The following is a 23,256-nucleotide window of genomic DNA, read 5'->3' as shown; positions in this document are numbered from 1 at the left end:
AGATAATAAAAATCAGCCTTGTTTTCTGTTATGTACTGAGTTGAATAGGATCCAAACTGCAGCAGTCTGATTGGTCCTAGAACAATAGGATCCAAAAGGCAGCAGTCTGATTGGTCCTAGAACAATAGGATTCAGAATGCAGCAGTCTGATTGGTCCTAGAACAATGCGGCAGTATGATTGGTTGGCAGGAACCACCCAATCATGCTCCAGATAGAAGTGAATCCACAACCTGATTGGCTTACAGTAGAATTCCGGAATTAGCCAATCATGTGCGGCCCATTGTGTAAATAATGTATATAAAGCAGTTACAGATAGGTAGCCGTGTTGGTCTGCCATAGTCAAAACAAAAAATTTTTTTCCTTCCAGTAGCACCTTAAAGACCAACTAAGTTAGTTCTTGGTGTGAGCTTTCGTGTGCATGCACACTTCTTCAGATACACAGTGTATCACACCAAGAACTAACTTAGTTGGTCTTTAAGGTGCTACTGGAAGGAAAAAAAAATTTTGTTTTGTATATAAAGCAGATACTTTGAGGGGACTTTCATTCATTCCTCCTCACCACTACGAGCTGAATAAAGAGCATGAAATCACTTTGCGACTCTGAGTATATTTCACGAACTTGGGGAATTGGGCCATCAATAGTGATGCCCCTATTTTCTGCTAACAGTTACCAGTTCTGCCTCCGCAGTTTCTTCTATCTGTCCTTCAGCTTCCTGGGATGTCCACAAGTTCTAACGTTAGGGGAGAAGGAGAAAACCTTCTCTCTATCCGCTTGGGCCAGGCATAATTTTATAAACTCCCATCATGTTGCCTCTCAGTCTCTTTTTCTCTAAACTGAAAAGTCTTCCTGTGCTTCTGTTGGGGGGCATTGTTGAATGTTGACTATTTCTACATGCATGATTACGTGAAAACAATAAAAATAAAAATGGGGGGGGATTCTTTTCCCTCCTCCGAAAGTACGCACTTCCTTGCCAGAAAGAAGTCGAAGAGAGACGTCATCTACAGGGAACCCGGAGCCATGAATCTGGCCCTGCAGCTGTGAGAGGAGGAGACGACATTAATGGCATTTTTCCAGCTGGAAAAATAGGCACAATTCTTGATCCCGAACCCCTGCGGTCAGCCACCCCTGCCTGGCCTCCGATCGCTCTTCTCCTTGAAGAAAGCAGGGGCCTGAGAACACCAGCTGCCCTTTTTCCAATCTAAACCAGATTACTCTGACCTCAGCTATACTTCCAAGGACCCCAGACACACATTCCACAACTCATTGCCCTGCACTGACGGTTTATCGACACAAGTTCAACAGAGGCATTGTGTGAGTGGGCAATGTCCTGGAATAATTCGCGGGCAATGCCTCCCGCCAGGATTAACCAGGCACCGTCAAGCCAAAGTAGCAGCCGGTTTACCTACAAGATCGCCCTCCCCTACACAAATAAAATGATGGATTGATTGATTGGTGCCCAAAAGTCCATCTTTCACTCAAAGTCCAAGCCTGGGCAAACGTCAAAAACCTCCCTGCTCTATGGCCTGAGTCCAAGACTTGCCACCCCGCCGAGGTCAGCCCTGAACAATTATTAATATTTATTTATTATGCAGGTGGTGCTGTGGGTTAAACCACAGGGCCTCGGACTTGCCAATCAGAAGGTCGGCGGTTCAAATCCCCACGACGGGGTGAGTTCCCATTGCTCGGTCCCTGCTCCTGCCCACCCAGTAGTTCGAAAGCATGTCAAAGTGCAAGTAGATAAATAGGTACTGCTCCAGCGGGAAGGTAAACGGCATTTCTGTGCGCTGCTCTGGTTCGCCAGAAGCGGCTTAGTCATGCTGGCCACATGAGCCGGAAGCTGTACACCGGCTCCCTCAGCCAATAAAGCGAGATGAGCGCCGCAACCCCAGAGTCGGCCATGACTGGACCTAATGGTCAGGGGCCCCTTTACCCTTTACCTATTATGGGCTCATTAGCAAAGCTCTTTAATAAGAAGTGGATTGAGGGCCAAGCTGGATAGAAGATTCCAACATGTTGCAGAATCCCAGATTATGCGTGGTTAGCATACAAAATTATAGAGGCAAAGGGGACTCTTCTTCAAGAGGGCTTTTAAAGACCCCAAAGAAATCTGCATTTCAGGGACCCAGGAGGCCAGAAGTATTGGAATTCCAAACCTGAGCAGCTGAAATTACTGGACGGGTTTGGGCCACTCCCATTCTGATAAAAGAACCTCCTTGCAGACATTTAAAGCACTGATGTGCCAAAAGACCTGGGGGGGGGGGAGGGCCTTCTGCGTTTTGTTTGATCTTTGCTATTGTCAATCAGTTATTGACAATGTACTTTTAAAAGCAGAATGGGGAGATAAAAATTCATGGAATTTTCAGAGGTGGGGTGGGGATTTGCTCTTATTGCTTTTAAAGAAATTCCATGTGGAAATATGTATATTTTTCAAGGTAAAAGGAATAATTTCCCCCAAAATCCATGAGAATCCCAGTCTTGGTGGCTTCCCATGATTCATAAGAACCCTAAAAGAGCCTGCAGGATGAGGCCAGTGGTCCATCCATTCCAGCATCCTGTTCTCACAGTGGCCAACCAGATGCTATTCATTGGCTGTCCACAAGTTAGATACCGTGGATCCTTTTAGCTTATGAGATATTTTTTTTCAAGATGGGCCATTTGCCAAACCCTTGAATAAAGGTAAAGGGACCCCTGACCATTAGGTCCAGTCGTGGCCGACTCTGGGGTTGCGGCGCTCATCTCGCTTTATTTGCTGAGGGAGCCGGCATACAGCTTCTGGGTCATGTGGCTAGCATGACTAAGCCGCTTCTGGCGAACCAGAGCAGTTCACGGAAACGCTGTTTACCTTCCCGCCGGAGTGGTACCTATTTATCTACTTGCACTTTGATATGCTTTCAAACTGCTAGGTTGGCAGGAGCTGGGACTGAGCAACAGGAGCTCACCCCATCGCGGGGATTCGAACCGCCGACCTTCCGATCGGCAAGCCCTAGGCTCAGTGGTTTAGACCACAGTGCCACCCTTGAATATTAACCACCAAATAATTAAGACTAAAGGTCTTCCAGAGTATGGCAATACAGTGCTCTTCTCCACCGCACATGGTGGGGCTTACTTTTGAGTAAATATGCACAGGGTCCTTTGAATTGCAGCCATGTCCCTTGAATTCCAGTCATTCCACACCATGCAAAACAGCCCCTCCGACCCCATCTAGGGGAATCCCAAAATCTTGAGTACTGAGCTGACCATGCAGCTCTTCAGAAATGGGAAAAGGTGGGGGGAGAAAAGGGGACTGGCCCCCAAAGTCCATTCAATAGGCAAAACGAACTATGTAATGAATTTTGTTTAAAAGGTCCCCTCACATCTGCTGAGCGTCACAAGACGGACGGTCTTGGCTGAGGTTTCGCGACTTGGCAGGGCCCCTCGCATCGAAGAACCCAGGGATATAAACAAGGCATCCTGACATGTAAACAGCCTTGTAATTAATTACCACACGGCTTGAAATTAATTGCGGCGACCACGCCCGACTGGGGGTCTCCCCCTTCCACCTCTCGGGGCTGAAGGGAGAGAAAGACCAACAACAGGGGTCGCCCAGCTCAGAGCCAAAAGGGAGACACAGAGTGTTCCAGCTCAAATATTCAAAAGAACCCATCTTTCCCAGGACATCTACCCAAATCCAGATGTATGGACTGCGACAGCTTCGGGTCTGTTCTTCATCAACCTAGGGCCTTGGAAGATTTACATGATGCAAATGATTTAGGTGAGGTATTAACAGGAAAGTGGCTAAAGTCCAGGAGAGAGACAATTCCCCTTTCCAAGTTCCAGTAGAGACTAAAAGCAATTCTCAAGCAGCAAAGATTTTCTTTGTGTCTACTGCAGGGAGCGACATACGGAATTCATGGCTAAAGATAAGAGAACAAGAATAGCCTACTGGATCAGGCCAATGGCCCATCTAGTCAAGATCCTGTTCTCACAGGGGCCAAGCAGATGCTTGTGGGGAACTTGCCCAATCCACTCTTAAAGCCATCTAAGTTGCTGGACATCATTGCTTCCTGTGAGACTGAGTTCATGTGGGGCTCCCTTTGAAGGTGACATGGAAACTGCAACTAATCCAGGAATGCAGCAACTAGACTGGGGACTGGGAGCGGCCACCGAGACCACATAACACCGGTCTTGAAAGACCTACATTGGCTCCCAGTACATTTACAAGCACAATTCAAAGTGTTGGGGCTGACCTTGAAAGCCCTAAATGGCCTCAGTCCTGTATCCCTGAGGGAACGTCTCCACCCCCATCGTTCAGCCCGGACACTGAGGTCCAGTGCTGAGGGCCTTCTGGCAGTTCCCTCCCTGAGAGAAGTGAGGTTACATTCTGAAGGAAATCAGCCCTGAGTGCTCACTGGAAGGACAGATCCTGAAGCTGAGGCTCCAAGACTTTGGCCACCTCATGAGAAGAGAAGACTTCCTGGAAAAGACCCTGATGTTGGGAAAGATGGAGGGCACAAGGAGAAGGGGACAGCAGAGGGCGAGATGGTGGGACAGTGTTCTCAAAGCTACCAGTATGAGTTTGACCAAACTACGGGAGGCAGTGGAAGACAGGAGTGCCTGGCGTGCTCTGGTCCAGGGGGTCACGAAGACTCGGACACCACTAAACAACAAAACAACAACAACAACATCGCCTCCATCACTAACATAGAACATAGCCATCGTAGCTATTAGCCATCAAGAGTGCAAGTCTCCTGCATTTTCTCTTCCAAAAGGAAACCAGCCCCCAACTTGGGGGGAGGCCAGCAGGCCACAACAACTGCGGCCCACCAAGCATTTAAAGAGCAAAAAAACTCCCAGTGCAGGGAAAATTGCTGTTATCAGCAAAAGCTCTCCCAGGTACACGGGAAGGGGGAACAGTGCCGTGCGGCTGCCCAGCGAAGCTGTGTTTATGTTTGGAAGCGAAGAGTGAAAGTATGGAGACAGAAGGACCAATTACCCCATCTGGAAGCTGGCAAGTGAGGAAACCAGGCTGTAGGGGGAACAGATCAAGTTCTAAAACACTCACACTTTTTTCCACTGACTTCATTGGGCTTTGGCAAAGGCCCAGCCATTCAAGAGCAGCCTCCATGGCCATCCTGGGATTTTCATTGAGTAAATAAAAGAAGTTGCATTTCTAAAGGATGGGAGCTTCCTCAAAAGAACAAGAGTTTCCTCGGGAATGATCTTTCCTCTTGTATTAGACACCGCAGAGAACTTGGCGAGACCCTGACACAATCTCCCGTTTTCCACCGCAGCTACCGTCAGTCTTTGGAAATGCTGGTCCCCCTGCCATCTAGCCAGCCCAGACTCGGTGAGGTCACGATGTCTAGATTAATCCATGGTCGGAAACTTTCTTTCTGGCCCCCTCTCCTCCATGGTGTGGCTTCCATCTCACACCATCTGTGGGCCTGGGGATCTGGCAGAAGGCATCTGCATTCTGGAATCTCCTTTCTCTCCATCCCTGTTTTGCAGCCGCTGGAACCTGCCTTTGCCATTGCAGAGTCTGCTACCAACTCTGTGGCAACATGATCTGACTGTCAGGCTGTGTCCTTGCATTCGGCGGATTTCCAGTGGAATCCAAAGAACAGGGAACGCTTCATCATCGATGTTGTAATAAAGCGATTCGATCTCTGAATCAGGAAACATGACAAGTTACTGATGTTTATAGACTTTTGGGGAGCATTCTGAGGTTGTCAAACTTTGAGATGGTGTCTTGCTGTATGAAATCTCGTATCTTCAAACATGGTTTTTGTACTGATCACACTTCTGCCTGCCTGTCCAAATGCGGCTCTCCTGTCTTCCACTGCCTCCTGCAGTTTAGTCAGACTCATGTTTGTAGCTTCGAAGACACTATCCAACCATCTCGTCCTCTGTCGTCCCCTTCTCCTTGTGCCCTCCATCTTTCCCAACATCAGGGTCTTTTCCAGGGTGTCTTCTCTTCTCATGAGGTGGCCAAAGTCTTGGAGCCTCAGCTTCAGGATCTGTCCTTCCAGTGAGCACTCAGGGCTGATTTCCTTCAGAATGGATAGGTTGGATCTTCTTGCAAGTCCATGGGACTCTCAGGAGTCTCCTCCAGCACCATAATTCAAAAGCATCCATTCTTCGGCGATCAGCCTTCTTTATGGTCCAGCTCTCACTTCCAAACATCACTACTGGGAAAACCATAGCTTTAACTATACAGATCTTTGTTGGCAAGGTGATGTCTCTGCTTTTTAAGATGCTGTCTAGGTTTGTCATCTTTTCCCCCCAAGAAGCAGGCGTCTTTTAATTTCATGACTGCTGTCACCATCTGCAGTGATCATGGAGCCCAAGAAAGTAAAATCTCTCACTGCCTCCATTTCTTCCCCTTCTATTTGCCAGGAGGTGATGGGACCAGTAACCAGCATGACAAATGTTCAGTGGGGAAAACTTTCTTCAGCTCTGTGATTCCAGACTATGCACTCCGCTATAGTTGAAGGTCGCAATGCCAGATTCTGCCCAAAGAGAGACTCTGTCAGGGTCTGTGTCATGCACCTGAATATTTGCCCTACTACTGACTTTTGTTTTTGCTGCTTATGAGGACTTAAGAGCAGCCTCGCTCAAAGATTTAAATCTCTCACCTTATTATTATTATTATTATTATTATTATTACTACTACTACTACTACTACTACCAGGGAACAGGCCCCATGCCATTTCTGCAAAAGTGGCCTGTTTTGTCTTTCAAGCAGCAGTTTTAAGGAGAAAAGTTTGTGGGGAAGCAAAGTCAAATTCTTCAGTGCAGTAAATTCCTATTTGACAGCATGCCTTGCTTTAACAATTCTTTCAGCTGTGCAACGTGTTTTATTTTGGTTGCATGTATATTGCTTTGTAACGGCTTCGGGTATCCAAATAAATAAATCACACCAGCAGCGCCTCTGAATTGAGACTGGCTTCCTCTGTGGCTTGGCAACAAAGCGAGCTCCTCCGAGCTCCTCCACAAGTGATCCTTCCTTGGCCATTCTCCCTGCTCCTTAAAGGACCCAGTGAAGATCCGTAGGGTGAAGTGCGGGAGCCTTCGAAGCCTCTTGTCTGCCATTTGCAGGGCAGGTGCAAAGAGGCATTTCAGACTGAAAGAAGCAGGTTTCACATTCTCACTTCCTAAAACAATATGCTGGGAGATTCACAGCAGATTAAAGAAAGTCCTTCTTAACGCAGAATGCAGTTAAACTATGGAACTCTCTGCCACAGGAGGCAGTGACAGCCACCAACCTGGATGGCTTTAAAAGAGGACAGTTCAAATTCATGGAGGAGGAGAGGGCTATCGATGGCTCCTAGTCAGGATAGCTCTGCTCTGCTTCCATAGTGGGAGACAGCAATGCTTCTGAATACTACATGCTGGAAACCTAATAATAATAATAATAATAATAATTTATTTATACACCACCCATCTGACTGGGTCTCCCCAGCCACTCTGAGCAGCTTCCAACCAAATATCAAAAACAATACAGCGTCAGACATTAAAAACTTCCCTAAACAGGGCTGTCTTCAGGTGTCTTTTAAAAGTAAAATAGTTGTTTATTTCCTTGACATCTGATGGGAGGGAGTTCCACAGGGCAGGCACCACTACCGAGAAGGCCCTCTGCCTGGTTCTCTGTAACCTCACTTCTCCCAATGAGGGAACCGCCAGAAGGCCCTCAGCGCTGGATCTCAGTGTCCGGGCAGAACGATGGGGGTGGAGACACTTCTTCAGGTCTACTGGGCCTTTGAGGCCGTTTAGGGCTTTAAAGGTCAGCACCAACACTTTGAATTGTGCTCGGAAATGTCCTGGGAGCCAATGTAGGTCTTTCAAGGTATGGTCCAGGCTGCCGCTCCCAGTCACCAGTCTAGCTGCCGCATTCTGGATTAATTGTAGTTTCCGGGTCACCTTCAAAGGTAGCCCCACGTAGAGCACATGGCAGTAGTCTAAGCGGGAGATAACTAGAGCATGCACCACTCTGGTGAGACAGTCCGAGGGCAGGGAGGGTCTCATCCTGCATACCAGATGGACCTGGGAGGCAGCTGCCCTGGACACAGAATTGACGTGCGCCTCCATGGACAGCTGTGAGTCCAAAATGACATGAAGGGAGTGGGGGTTCTTGTCCTTGAATCCTGCTTGCTGGTTTTGCTTTGGGGTATCATCTTGGCCACTGTGAGACTAGGATGCTGGACCTGATGGGTCATTGGCCTGATCCAGCAGGCTCTCCTTGTACAAACTGAAGCTCAGCTAGCTTTTGAAATTCAGACTGTTCTGAATTTTGCCATGCAGTCCTCCAGATATATAATCAGTGTGAAAATGCATACATTATGTTACAGTGTGCATATACAAAGGCATATATCAGTGCAGATAATGTACCAGATGCGTTGTGTTAAGGGAACTTGCATGGGGAAGTGTGCATTTTGCACTAAAAGGCTGATGAATTTTCACGAGGCCATTAAAAAATAAATCGCAAACCCACTCTCTTGAGAACAGGAGATTGGGAAAATGAGCAGAGGTGGGAGAGATGTCAGGGTAAGAACAGAGTCCCAAACTACCTGATTTTGAACCACACAGGTAAAAGCTGATTCCCTAGATAAATGACTTGGGAGCCATTTCTACTGAAATCGCTGAGACTCACATCCAAGCAAGCAGGCTTTTCGGAGAGCAGTGCCCGCCAACACCAGCCTCCTGGCAGCCTCTGTACCTGAGTGGTCCAAGCATGATGCTCAAGCACAGCCCAGTTTCCAAAAGCGGCAGCTCAGCGATTTGCGAAAACCAAGTCCCCTTTCCGACACATCTGGACTGCATTTGTGCAACAGCAATTTAAAAGTGCATTAAAGAGATTCATCTGCTCTCTTACCACCAGGTTTTTTCCACTCGTGGGTTTTAAAGTTTTCCAACACTATACTGAAAGTGCTTTTAAAAAACCCCAAAACAGTGACCTTGGGAGAAGAGTTCAACTCCCCCATTCAAAAAAACATAAAAAGGAAATCCAGTTTAAGATCTACTTAGACAAGCACTGGTTTTGGACAGAGAGTGGTAATTTTAGTACATTTGCACTCTTCCTCCAATGAGCTCAGAGTTATCACCCCAGTTTTATTTTACAACAACCCTTTGAGGTTGGCAAGGCACCTGAAGTTGAAAATTGCCAGTTAGTTCCAAGCAGGGTTATTTTTCTAGAAAAATAGGTGTCAGAACTCACCATAAACATGTCACTTGTTCTTTTACAATAGCCCACCTAAGAGGGGCTAGTATCCCCATATGGGATAGATCCACACATATCTACTTTGTAACTTAAGTCTGCCTTCGGGGATCCAGCTGTGAACTGATGATGTGAGTAAACTTTTATATACTTTACACAAGATTGCCGTGTGTTTATTCTTTTAAAAAGGATATAAGGGAACTTTCCAGGAACATAACAGTAAGAGGCTTAAACAAGCCTGCAACCAGCTATCTGCTGTGCATTTAAAAGGAGAATGTAAAACTCTGCTATGTAAAGAAATGTGCTAGCGCAAGTTAGGAAGGATATTAATAAGCAATATATCCTCTCCTGCTGCCCTGACCATTCACACAAAGGTGGACGGGAACCCTTTGGATTGATCCTGATACAGAGCTTTTCTTTCTTCAATCGGTACAAGAAGAAACAGAGAGGAAGAGAAGCAGACTCGCCTAGGGGCAGAACCCTGCTCTGGAGGACAGGATACATGCCTGGCCCTCTGCTAAAGTGGTGAACAAAACATAGGATGCAAAGCTCAAGTTACAGGACCTCAGTGAGCCAGAATGGGAAGCCAGATCGTTCCTCTGCCTTTTCCAGAGGTCAGTAACTGGATGAGGGCTCCAAGAATCATGAAAAACAGCGTTATAGTCTGTGCTCCCGCAGAGATTGTGAAACAAGGCAATGGCTTTCTGCTGAAAAAAAACCTCTCTCCTGGGTCCTGGTTGAAATTTGAGGGCATTCCCTCCCCAGCTGCAGCAGGACCACCTGTTCACATGACACCTCACACCTGACCGGCTCCCAGTGACCCATACTTCTCCCGCTGCCCAAGAAGAAGAAGAGTTTGGATTTGATATCCCGCTTTATCACTACCCGAAGGAGTCTCAAAGCGGCTCACATTCTCCTTTCCCTTCCTCCCCCACAACAAACACTCTGTGAGGTGAGTGGGGCTGAGAGACTTCAGAGAAGTGTGACTGGCCCAAGGTCACCCAGCAGCTGCATGTGGAGGAGCGGAGACGCGAACCTGGTTCCCCAGATTACGAGACTACCGCTCCTAACCACTACACCACACTGGCTCCCCAAGAAAGTCCCAATTTGCAAGCCTTGCTGGTTGGACAGCAAGCTTTATGGTCCCAGGAACATCAGTGTGTGTGTGTCTAAGATGGAGTTTTAAGAGTCGACTGGTGAGGTCAATGGGAACGGTGCCCAGTGCCTGTCAAAGCCAGGACACTTCATCAAAGGGCTTTTAAATGTGAGTGCAGGAGATTACTGGCCAAGAAATGTGAACATTTTTTAAAACGGCAAATAGGTGGTGATATCAGCAGAGGGGGGGGCGGTGGAGGGTGAGGGTTGGATTTGGCCAGGTCAGTAAGCTGACGCATACCCAGATTGTATCTCAGCACATGGTGTCACAAGTGAAATGAAGCAGGAGGCAGTAGACAAATCCTGCAGGATCCAGAGATCCTGCTGGCTGCCTCTTCACACAGCACCTGGTTAAAGCAAGAGCATTCGCTCCCATCAACTTGGATGGCTTTAAGCATCAATGGCTACTAACCACAATGGCTTTGCTCTACCTCCCCTGTCCAGGAAATGAGGTTTCTGGACGCCAGTTGCTTTGAATCACAATTGGGGAGAGTAGAGTCGCTCTCAATTCCCGCTTACGGGCTTCCCAAAATGAAAATCTGCTTGGCCATGTTGAGAACAGGGTGCATTTAAAAATGTGCATTTGGAGAGAAAACGTGCTAGAAAACAAGATCTGTATCTGAGTGTAACTTCACAGTTTAATCACGACGATTTACTAAGTTCTGACCCACTTAATAGGCTGGGAGGTGTGGAACAGGTGAGCTTGTGCTGGAATTTGCAAAGGTCAAATTCCTCAAGCCCAGCCACCTTCAGGGACCCTCAAGACTCGTGTTGCTGTTGTCTTTTTGCAGGTGTGTTGGGCAATGTTTCATTGACACATTAATAATGGATTTATTCCACTTTATTGGTTGCTCTCTGGCACTTCCTCAGACTTATCATATTGCTGCATTATTGCTGTCAGGAGGGGCACTTTTGCAAGAAAGAATTACAGAATCACAGAGTTGGAATGGTCCTCTGCTCCAACTCCCTACAGTGCAGAAGACACTGCTAAGTCACATAAGGCAACAAAAGCAAGTCAAACCCTGTCCCCGGCAAAAATAAAATAAAAAATCAAGGTATGAAAAGTTGCAGGATTTCAGCAGGGAGTTACAGTGCATGCACTAACAGGGAATGAGGCAGCATGTCTACCCTAAAACATCTGCAGGTGCAAACAGCATGAAAAGCATGACATATAACTTTCCCAATACCACCACGAGCAAAATAAAACGAACATCTGGAGGGGCTTTCTGGCACCCTGACAGGCAGCATCCTACGTCGAAGGAAAGAGGCTACGTGCAGATACAATGCTTGCTAGGGCCACCGGGGGTTGCTGGCAAGTCTGCTTTGCAGGGAAGGTTGGACTCCATCAGCAACAAAGCTTCATCAACTCCTCAAGTTGTCCTTTAGGAAATTTGGTGCTGGCCAAGGTATGAATCTCCTTCCAGGCTGGTTTCCAGGATGTCAGTAACTGGGGAGAAGGGTAAACATTACATATGTTTGTCAAGATGCAGCAAGTTAAAATGGGCAGGCCACATTTTCTTCTTTGCAACTCTGCAGATAATCATGTGTGGGTGATCCTTTATGCCTCCTATGCGTTCGTCTTGGTCCCTGTCGCCAGAGGCTTTGAGGACAGGCAGTTGCAGCTGTTCCTCAACACAGAGGAGATGGTTAAACTCTGTCTTTTTCCTGCTCCAACAGGATGCAGCTGTCGGGCAATGTTGTTTAGGAAGGGGTTCCCCTTGAACACAGCCGATCGCGGCTCTTTCACTTTCCCGAAGTCTGCAAGTGAGCTTCTGAGATCCCATGAAATAATATCTTCTCGGGGACAGGATCCTCCTAATTTTGTATTTTCAAAACTGGCCTCTGGGGCAAGGGGGATCTTCCACATTTGCAAATCAAGCAAGCGGACTGCATCTCCCTGCCCAGGGCACCTGCTTTCTTTCCTTTCTTCTGCCCTGCACTTGGCCATGAGGCTCATAGAATTGTGGAGTTGGAAGGGAACCTCCTGGGTCATCTAGTCCAGCCCCATTGGTTCGTTCACGGTACTTGCGAATCCTACCTGCCGCTCATCACTCTGGAACTGAGGTGGCTTGTGTGGCGCACCGAACGGGGAGTTCTGCTCCTGGCAAACCAGTCATGCTGACCACTGGGCTCAAACAGCTTAAACTTGGCCACATTGCACTTTCCTATGTTGTTTTGTGTATGTGTATATATATATAAATATATATATATATTATATATATATACACACACACACACACACACACACACACACACACACACACATTTTTATTAGTTTTTTTAACATATCATTTCCAACATTTATATAGCACAACTTCTTATCTTATGCAATGTTTTAGACTTCCGTCAACCCCTCTGATGATTTTTCGTTCTTTATCACTTATTCTGCATTTCTAAATTTCTCTATTACTCTTAATTATCATTAACTAATAACTCTCCTCATAGTCTTTCTTGCAATATTTCAGATAGTCCTCCTTGCAGAACTTCTTGCAGTCCTACTAGCACAATCTGCTTATTACAATTGCTTTTCAAATAGTTCAAATATTTACTCCAGTCTTCTAAGAATCTCTGGTCCTGCACGTTTTGAATCCTTCCTGTTAATTTATCCAATTCTGCATAGTCCATCAGTTTCATCTGCCATTCTTCTTTCATCGGTAACTCTTCTTGCTTCCATTTTTGTGCCAATAATATTCTTGCTGCCGCTACTGCATATAAAAACAACTTACAATCCTGTATATTAATATAATCTTCTACAATGTTTAGCATACATCTTTTGATGCTATCACTTCTATTCCTATTTTTCAGGTTATCACTTCCACTATGATTTCCAGTGAAGGCATGGAATGGGAGAATTAGGGTCTCTCCCCTCAACCCGTCCCAAAACAAAAACTGCTCTGGTTCATATTTGAATCAGGGCCAAGAAAGAATTCAGTTTGATATACCTCTCTCATAAGAAAAGCTCTGCAGGATCAGGCCAGGGGTCATCTAGTCCAGCATCCCGTTTTCCAAGTGGCCAGCCAGATGCTCCCAAGGGAAACCAGCAAGCAGGATTCGAACACAAGAGCAACACTCTTCCCTCCTGTGGTTTCCAGCAACTCAGAATCATTTCTGCTTCCAGCTGTGGATGCAGAGGATAGCCATTCTGGCTAGTAGCCATCGATAGCCCCCTCCTCCTCCTCCTCCATGAATTTGTCTCATCCTCTTTCAAAGCCATCCAAGTTGGCGGCCATCACAACCTCCTCTAGAAGCACAAATCGATCATTTAACTACGCCCTGTGCAAAGAAGCATTTTATTTTGTCTGTCCCAAATCTTCCAACATTCAGTTTCTTTGGATGCTTACCACTTCTAGTGCTATGAGCAGTTGGGGGAGTGGTGCAGGAAAAACAATTCACTCCTTAACTTAAAGAAAACAAAAGAGATTATTGTGGGAATATTCAGCCACTTATTATTGAGGGGAAGTGCATGGACAGGTCTCGGTGTTTCGATTTCTGGGAATGGAGTTGAGAGATAACCTAACCTGGGGAGAAAACACTAAAGACCTGATGAAGAGAGCACAGTAGAGGTTATATTTTCTGAGAATCCTCCGGAAAAATAATCTCTCAAGGGACCTGTTGATGGCATTTTACCATTGGACTGTGGAGAGTGTATTAACTTATGGGCTGTGTGTGGTTTGGGAGCTGAACAGTCAGGAAAAAAACAATGCTCTCCAGGGTTGTAAAGACTGAGGAGAGAATAATTGGGTGCACTCTTTCCACCTTGGATCAAATCTATGCTTCCAGGTGCCATAAGAAAGCTGCAGAGATGATCTCTTTCAGGTTCTGCCTTCTGGAAGAAGGTCCAAGGTTATAAAGACTAGGACTTGCCGTCTGAGAAACAGCTTCTATTCAAATGTGATTTTTTGTTTTAAACGCAGTGTGAGGAGTCTCTATGGAGTATATTGTATTTAATTATGGGGTATCAGAGTTTTTAGGGGGCTAACCAGGCTGGGATAGCTGGGATAGCAGGCTTGTTGGTTTTGAATGTCTTATGTAGATATTTTCAATTTTGTTGTTCTGTATGGGACAATGACAATAAAGATTATTGTATCGTATGGGGGAGGGAGGGAGGAAGACTTTTCTGTCTGCAGTGGCTCCCCATCTCTGGAATTCTCTCCCCAGGAAGGTTTGCCTGGCGCCTTGATTATACACGTTCCTCTTTAACCAGGCCATTGGTTGATTTGATTGACATCCTATGCCCTTTTAACATGTGCTATTTTGGGGGACGGGGGTTATTGGGCTGTTGTTTTTATTTTGAATATATATTTTGTGGTTTTATATTTGATTTTGTTCTGTGAACCGCCTGAGACCTCTGGGTATAGGGCAATATATAAATTCAATAATAATAATAATAATAATAATAATAATAATAATAATACACTTTCTCCAGTTCATGTATAGTTTTCTGTCCCTCTTTGCTCAAAACCGCCGGGTCCCAAAAGTGGTGCTGCTGCCCCCTGGGTGGGGGATTCCCTAAGGGGGATGCTAGGGGTATAAATAATAGAACCATCAAATTGTAGAGTTAGAAGGGACCACAAGGACCATCTAGTCCAACCCCCTGCAAGAGCCCCGAGCTGGGTTGGGGAGCTCAGAACTGGCCAGACGGGTCGGTGGAGGAAGATTGGAAGAAATTTAAAGACTATTTACAGAAACATTGTAAAATTAATGAATGTTAGAAGGATGTTGGAATGAAGTTACGTGGTTTTAGCAGAAATGTTATAAAGGATTGAGTAAAAATAGATTGTTAATTGGTGAGAATGTAAAGTTACATTATATTAAGATAAATTATTAGGATAAAAACAAAGATGGAAAGGATTTGCTGAAATAGCTAATTGAACTAGAAAACAAAAAAGGGAGATGTGAGGAGGTCAAGGAAACAAGCAAATGAAAGATAAGTTATGGAAGGATTGATTTGTTTTCTTTTTTTTAATTGTTTCTATTCTTCTGTTCTTTTTGTTTTTCCTTTTTTCTTCTTCTTTATTTTTGTAATCTTTCAAAATGTCAATAAATATTATTTAAAAAACAAAAACAAAACTGGCCAGACGGGGACCGACAGGAAGACCCAGAGTCCCTGTGCACTTGAGACCCCACAAACTTTGGAGCACACTTAAGGCATCCCTCTGTACTATGAAGCAAATTCATGAATGCTTTAAAAAGGCATAAAGCAAAACAGTGTGATTTCATAAGATAGCTATACAGTGGAATAATAATAATAATAATAATAATAATAATAATAATAATAGTTTAGTCATTTAGTCGTGTCCGACTCTTCATGACCCCATGGACCAGAGCACACCAGGCACTCCTGTCTTCTTCTTCATCATCATCATCATCATAATATATTATTATTATTATTATTATTATTATTATTATTATTATTATTATTATTTATACCCCGCCCTGAGTTTCCCCAGCCACTCTGGGTGGCTCCCAATCAAGTGTTAAAAACAATACAGCATTAAACATTAAAAACTTCCCTAGACAGGGCTGCCTTCAGATGTCTTTTGTAGATAAGATACCTGCTTATTTCCTTGACATCTGATGGGAGGGCGTTCCACAAGGTGGGTGCCACCACTGAGAAGGCCCTCTGCCTGGTTCCCTGTAACCTCACTTCTTGCAGTAAGGGAACCACCAGAAGGCCCTCGGAGCTGGACCTCAGTGTCCGGGCAGAACAATGAGGGTGGAGATGCTGCTTCAGGTATACTGGGCGGAGGCTGTTTAGGGCTTTAAAGGTCAGCACCAACACTTTTAATTGTGCTTGGAAACGTACTGGGAGCCAATGCAGATCTCTCAGAACCGGTGTTATGTGGTCCCGGCGGCCACTCCCAGTCACCAGTCTAGCTGCCGCATTCTGGATTAATTGCAGTTTCCAGGTCACCTTCAAAGGTGGCCCCATGTAGAGCGCATTGCAGTAGTCCAAGCAGGAGATAACCAGAGCATGCACCACTCTGGTGAAACAGTCTGCAGGCAGGGAGGGTCTCAGTCTGCGTACCAGGTGGAGTTGGTAGACAGCCACCCTGGACACAATGGAAGTCACCATTGCTCTGAAGTGTGACTATCATACTTGGAAGAGCTTTTTTTCTAGGTCAAGTTCATCCCTTTTGTTGCATGAATTGAACCGCTTTTAATTAGAGTTTGAATAAATGTGCAATGAATTGTGCTGTTCTATTCCTTAGTGGGTCTTGCAAACTATTCTGAATGATGCTTTTTTGTAGGGCAAGGGGCACTGGGGGTGAGTTGATGGAACCAAGGGGCGCAGTGGACCAAAAAAGGTTTGGCAACTGCTGCCCTGAAGTAAAAAGCCCCAAATGTTGTAAGCTCTCCACATAGGGGGGCTGTTCCCTCCCTTGACGTTTGGAGACCAAAATTCATCATCTGGGGTGGGGTCTGTTTCTGGGATGTCCCAACCTGGGCTCAGGACTCAGCAAGAGACTTGCATTTGGATGCAAGCAGTAATTCTCAGGAGCTGCAGCGCTTTTGCAAAACGCAGTACAAGCAGCAGCCCTTTCCACCAACTTCTTTGCTTTTATTGAAAAAGAAAACAAAGCCTTTAGACGTCAAGTAATTGTGATTATCCTAGTTCTAAGTTGGATTCCGACCTCAGGCAGGCTACTGCTTATGCTCCACGGGTAATCTTGGATTCTGGTCCTGTGTTTAGACTACATCCATTTGGGCTCTGCATCCAGAGGCAGAGAAAGGAAGGCCAGGAACCTTTGTGGGAAAAGTTCCTGTTCGCTCCCAAGCTGCCTCTCTGTGGCTAATGAGGTAAGGAGAGAGAGAGGGAGAGGGAGCTCTCACAATGCCATAAAGCGGAAGGAATGCAAAGCATCTCCTGAAGGCGACTCATTAAGGCATCAGCTACAAGCAATTCAAGGGCTTGCGGAATTGGCTAGCCCAGACCTGGCACAGCCAACATTACGTGAGCAAACACAAAACTCCAAAGCCGCAGTCCCGACGGTTCATTGGAATCGACCATTCATAAGTTCCTGGTACGATGCGCCAGGGGGAAAAGGGATAGTTTGGTTGGCAACGATGAATACAGATCTGGGCTTTTCTCTGTCAGGCTGGATGCAAAACAGGAGCCCCAACATCCTCAGTACAATAGAATCATAGAACTGGAGAGTATGGGAGGGACACCCAAAGGCCATCCAGTCCAACCCCCTACAATGAAGCAATCACGGCTGAAGAATCACTGACAGATGACCATCCAACCTCTGCTTAAAAACCTCTGAAGGAGAGTCCAACACCTTCTGAGGTCATGGAAACATGGAACTGTAGAGCTGTAAGGGGCCCCAAGGGGTCATCTAGTCCAACCCCCCTGCGATGCAGGAGTTGCAGCCAAGTGTGGTTGCGCAAGAGCCCGGCACATCTGCGTTACTGGCCTCCCGAGCCCTTCCCTGCAGCTGTCAGAAGCAGCCGCCTTCCCTTTTATGAGCAAAGCCGATAACAGCGTCCAGGACCTCCGTGCGGCAACCGAGGGCAAATGAAACACAAACACAAGCCTTAATAGAGCTTTGCTGATGAGAAAAACTGATTTCTCACTAATGCACAACAGGCTGGCTGTAAGCGCTCTGGAAAGCCTGCCAGGAGGAAATTTCCCTGCACGAAAATAATATCTCGCGGGCTGCAAGCAATTAAGAGCCCGGCGTGCAGTTGGAGATCTTGAAGGCACGTTTCAGAGGGCAGGAGATCCCATTTCACCTAGGCGGGGAAAGCGGACAAGTGTCTGATCCACCTTTTTACCTGCCACATACTTCTTTTGACACCAACATGTGTCATGCAAAAGCTGCCACCAGCCGGCTCTTGAAGCAGGTGGGATTCCTTCTCCTCCTCCTCCTCCTCCTCCTCCTCCTCCGGCCATCACTTGTAGCCGAGTAAGATTGTCTTCCATAAACACGCTTTTAACAATGAGTCCCTAAGTGACTGCAGAGGTCAGTTCTGGATCCACACGTCCTTCCGCAGTGGGCACATTGGTTTCTGGGTGGGAGTTGATCATGGTGAGGGTTTGCCAAGCGTGCTTTCCTCTTAGCACTTTTCTCCCTTGCGTCCTGAGTTCGAGTGTCTTCAAAGCCCATGACACGATCCTGCTGGATCAGGTCAATGCCCCAACTAGTCCAGCACCTGTCCTCACAGTGGCTGGGGCATAGCAAGGGGGGTGCGTTGGGTGCGGTCCACCCCAGGTGTCACCACTGAGGGGGGGTGACAAAATGGTGGGTGGCACTCACCAGGGAGCCTGCAGCGCGCCCGAGCCTCGCGTCTCTCCTGGAAGCGACGCAGTGGCTTGAGCGCCCACAGGCTCCGAGCTGCCCCAAACAGTCCGCCCATTGCCTCCCCCTCAACTGGCCCCGCTCCCCGAGAGCCAGTGTGGTGTAGTGGTTAAGAACGGTAGTCTCGTAATCTGGTGAACCAGGTTTGCTTCCCTGCTCCTCCACATGCAGCTGCTGGGTGACCTTGGGCTAGTCACACTTCTCTGAAGTCTCTCAGCCCCACTCACCTCACAGAGTGTTTGTTGTGGGGAAGGAAGGGAAAGGAGAATGTGAGCCGCTTTGAGACTCCTGAAGGGGAGTGATAAAGCGGGATATCAAATCCAAACTCTTCTTCTCTTCTGGGTGGCCCTGCCCTGTGGGCAGACAGCCCCGCTCCTGGGCACAGGGCGCACGCGCCACCCAAGGTGCCTGAACAGCTTATGTTAACATATGAGAGTGCTGGGGGTGAAATAGTTAAACAGGTTACCCAATCAGAACCCAGGCGGTGGAGTCAGAGGGACTATAAAACCGGCTGTGGGAGGGGCGAAGGGAGTTCGTTTGGAGTCGGGTGGTTGGTTGGAGTGGACGTCAATTGGGATAGAGTCTGTGGGGAGGTTGAGTTAAAGGTAAAGGGACCCCTGACCATTAGGTCCAGTCGTGGCCGACTCTGGGGTTGCGGCACTCATCTCGCTTTATTGGCCGAGGGAGCCGGCATACAGCTTCCGGGTCATGTGGCCAGCATGACTAAGCCGCTTCTGGTGAACCAGAGCAGTGCATGGAAATGCCATTTACCTTTCCGCTGGAGTGGTACCTATTTATCTACTTGCACTTTGATGTGCTTTCGAACTGCTAGGTTGGCAGGAGCAGGGACCAAGCAGCGGGAGCTCACCCCGTCATGGGGATTCAAACTGCCGACCTTCTGATTGGCAAGTCCTAGGCTCTGTGATTTAACCCACAGCGCCACCTGCATCCCAAGGTTGAGTTAGTGTAGCGAAATAAGCTGAGCCAGGAACAGTTAGGAACTAGGAAGACAAGTCAATATCTGAGAGGTGGTTTAGTGAGTGAGAGCAGGAAGTTATAAGTCTGGATAGGCAACCCATGATTGTAATGGACCGATGCCGTTTATGAAACCACACGCTTGTTAAACTGCAATAAATAAACAGAAGTTTATGTTCCAATTTAACCCTGACTGGACTCAGTATTGTACCAGGTGGGGCCTGGGTGGTGGCAGCGAGAAATAAAGTGGTGGCACAGGGATCAATAGACGGTGAAACGTCCAGGGACTGTGCTGGTCCTGAGGGTTAACCACGCGGCGAGGTCCGAGTCCAGTCCGAGGTCGAGGGTGCGGTATGGAGGCTGTCCGTCAAAGCTGAAGCGGGGTCCAAGGCAGGGAGTCGGGTGAGGTCAGGAACTCTGGCAGAAGAGCAGGACAGGGTGCAGGCAGGAACAGGCTTTCAACAATGTTGCTCCCGCAACCTGGGACGGGGGCTGGCTGGCTTTTATCTGCCCCGAGGCATAGGGTGGCCCTGATCCTCAGGTGACTCACCTCTCCTGGCCTGGAGGCAAGCCCTCCTCCTGCAGGAACTTAGTTCCCTCCGCCTCTCTGCCCTGAGCCTCTGCAGCTCAGAAGAGGCTGGAGGGTTACCAGACCCAGAGGCAACCTCCGCTTTCTCTGACGGGGCTGAGAGTGGAGCACCTGCAGGCAGTGGGTCCTCCATCACCTCAGGAGCCAGAGCAGACTCAGCTGGTGCCTGCACCTGAGGGTCCAGCACAGGTGAGGACCCTTCAGGCTCATGCCCCAGCCCCGGCTCAGCTGGTTCTGGAGGCGGGGAATCCTGTGCAGGCTGGGATCCCTCAGGTTCAGCCTCCGAGTCCGAATCCCAGGCCATCACAGGGACCCTGTGTGATTGCCACAGCTTGCTCCTTAGCCCTCTCATCCTCCACGAATTTGTCCAATCCTCTTTTAAGGCAATCTTGGTTCGTGGCCATCGCTGCTTCCTGTGGGAACACGCTCCACAGTTTTACTATGTGTTGCATGAAGAATTCATTTAGTTTATCTGTCCCAAATCTTCCAGCCTTTAGCTTCATTGGATGTCCTTGAGTTACTGAGTTATGAGGGAGAGAAAACCTTTCTCTGCCCATTTTCACCATGTATTGCATCGTTTTATAAACGCCAATCATGTCACCCCTTGCTTGTCTTTTCTCGAAACTAAAAAGTCCCAAACGCTGCAAACTTTTCCTATGGGGCGTCGCTCCAGCCCCTTAACTTTTTTGATCCCCTTACAGTATTCAAACTTTCCCCAACTCTACAATATCCTTTTTGACTTGAGGTGACCAGAAACTGTTCACCGTATTCCAAATGCGCTTGCACCATAAATTCTTGTAACAAATATGAACAGCTTTATTTTCAGTTCCTTTCCTAATGATCCTTAGCATGGGATTCTCCTTTTTCATGGCCGCTGCACACTTGGTCACTATAGCGATTATCTTACTATATCACCAGAGCCATGGAAAGGTTAGCAAGCACAGTTTTTTTAAAAAAGAAAGAGGAAGCAACTTATCTCTTTGATGGCTTTAAAAAGAAGATTGGACAAATACCGGTAAATTAATGCTGTACTTGAACCTTCATGTTCAGAAGCAGTCTCTCCTTCCTTGGAGATTTTAAAGCAGAGTTTGGATGGCCATCTGTCATGGATGCTTTAATTGAGATTCCTGGACTAGATGGCCCTTGGGTCCCTTCCAACTCTACAATTCCACTATTCTCACTGCTCTGAGACTGGGGTGGCCAGTAATGCATTTTTGGAGAGCTAATTCATTGCAGCTTCTCCTCTCTGTTTTTTTTAAAAAGAACCATCTCCCAGACTGATGTCCTCTAAACACGAACCCTGCGGACATGCCCAGGATTGTACTGTTAGTCATTTAGGAAACACAATGAAGATGTGCCTGGAGATCAGATTTCAAAGTGGGAGAGACATGGGGGCTTTACAACTGGGTGTTCCCCTCTCAGAGTGTGAGAGTTGGCTGCTCTACAGCGGAGGAGCGGAGCTTGGAACTCGCAAAGGTCCAGGACTCTTAAACCAGATCAATCCTGTGCTGGTTCTTGTCCCAGAGCAGAGATCTCCTTCTGCTCCATCCAAGCTCCCAAAACCCCGTGAGGAAGGTCTGCCTTTAGACCTCATAGCCTACACTCTCTTTGCTGCCTGGATTGGTCTTGCGTCCCTCCCCAGGTGCAGGATGGGTAGAGAAGAGGACTATGTTGGGCAGCAGTGGTGGACCTGGTGGTCTGTGGCCAAGGAGGTCATGTAGGTGGGGCCAAGGAATCTCCATGGACGGGGCCAAGTTGTTGTGGTTTGCTTCCCACCAACTGGGATGGCTTCAAAAAAAAAACCACACCATTAGGCAAATTCATGGAAGATGGGGTACACTCAACCACTTTGACTGGCAGAATTGGCACTCCTTACAGGTGCCACCTAACACCCGTTCCACATTGGTAAGAATTCAATCTTCAATTCCTTTGGAACTCCCTGCCTATTGAGATCTGGCGGTAGCCTTCACTGTACTGTTTTCGGCGCCTGCTAAAAACATTCCTGTTCAGACAAGCCTACCCAGAAAGTTGAGATATTTTAATCTGTCTTAGTATCGTGACTTTTGTATTCTTTAAAGTACGGTTTGCATTTTTCTTGATTTTACTGTTTTAGCAAACCACTTTGAGGTTTTTTAACAACCAAGTGGTGTCTGAATTTTATGAAATAAGATATAAACCAATCAATGGCTTTCAACCATGATGGCTATGTTCTGCTGTCCTTCGAGGTTTTGGAGATTGCTGTTAGTTTGCATTTGACCTCATAAACGCATCTTCGTATGCAGTTTTGGCAAACAGGCACATCCTTGCAAGCCATTTCTCCCTAGTATAATGCTTTCTGAAGCTTGCAAGCTACACACACTCATTATTATTATTATTATTATTATTATTATTATTATCTCTCACCCTCCTGGAGATTAAAGACCCCAAGCCTGGAGAGGGCCAGGAAAACCTAGAGACTTCAGACCTCCGACCTGGAAGTCTGGCAACCCTACTGGGGGTGGGGGTTGTGAGGAGCACAGATCACTGCGCCCCTTTTCTCTTGCGAGGGCAGTTTAATCTCCAGGCCAAGCGGAGAGTCTCTTACAGAGGCTAGTACAACTCCCTGTTTTTTTATAGGGTTGTTTACTCCTGTCCCGCAGGGCTGGAGGCCAGCTGAGTCACGCCAGGCTGCGTCACGATGCTTCTGCTCCGACGGCCGTGGGATTCCTAAAAGTGTTTTCCACTTGGGAAGGCAGAAGCCGCTGCTTATCTCGCCTCTGCAATTCAAGTTCCAATTCCTGAACCTTGGGAGGCCAAGAGTAACTCCCCAGAAGTTCCTGGGGGAGAAGTGTTTCCTCCTTCCAAACTCTGACAACTCTGCTGTAGTGGAAGATCACAGTGGTGTGCAATTACTCAGGAATGAGCATCATTTAAAAATGTGCGCAGAGATACATTCCACTATCCAGCTAAGGGCTTATGCAACCTTCCCAAATCTGATATTCTCCAGATGTCCTGGGCTGCAATTTCTATCAGCCGTGCTGACTGGGACTAACAAATTGTG

At 47.1% G+C, this 23,256-nt stretch overlaps 1 protein-coding gene across 2 annotated transcripts in view; it reads right to left on the bottom strand.

Annotated features, from left to right (window-relative positions):
* Positions 1-23,256, bottom strand: part of P3H2 (prolyl 3-hydroxylase 2) — a 118,356-nt gene that overhangs the window by 73,420 nt on the left and 21,680 nt on the right. The window contains exon 1 of one of the 2 annotated variants that reach the window (XM_083612818.1): positions 5,043-5,526. The exons of the other annotated variant lie outside the window; for it this stretch is intronic. Coding sequence (XP_083468944.1) covers positions 5,043-5,111 — 69 coding nt within the window. The 5' untranslated portion in view covers positions 5,112-5,526. Of the gene's footprint in view, positions 1-5,042; positions 5,527-23,256 lie in introns of those variants that run through there. 2 annotated transcript variants of the gene reach the window in all.

The sequence above is a fragment of the Podarcis filfolensis genome (assembly GCF_964270895.1).
Source record: "Podarcis filfolensis genome assembly, chromosome: 5".
Classification (NCBI taxonomy): Eukaryota; Metazoa; Chordata; class Lepidosauria; order Squamata; family Lacertidae; genus Podarcis; species Podarcis filfolensis.
The sequence above is the reverse complement of the archived record's forward strand: the minus strand, read 5'-3'. Positions and strand labels throughout refer to the sequence as shown.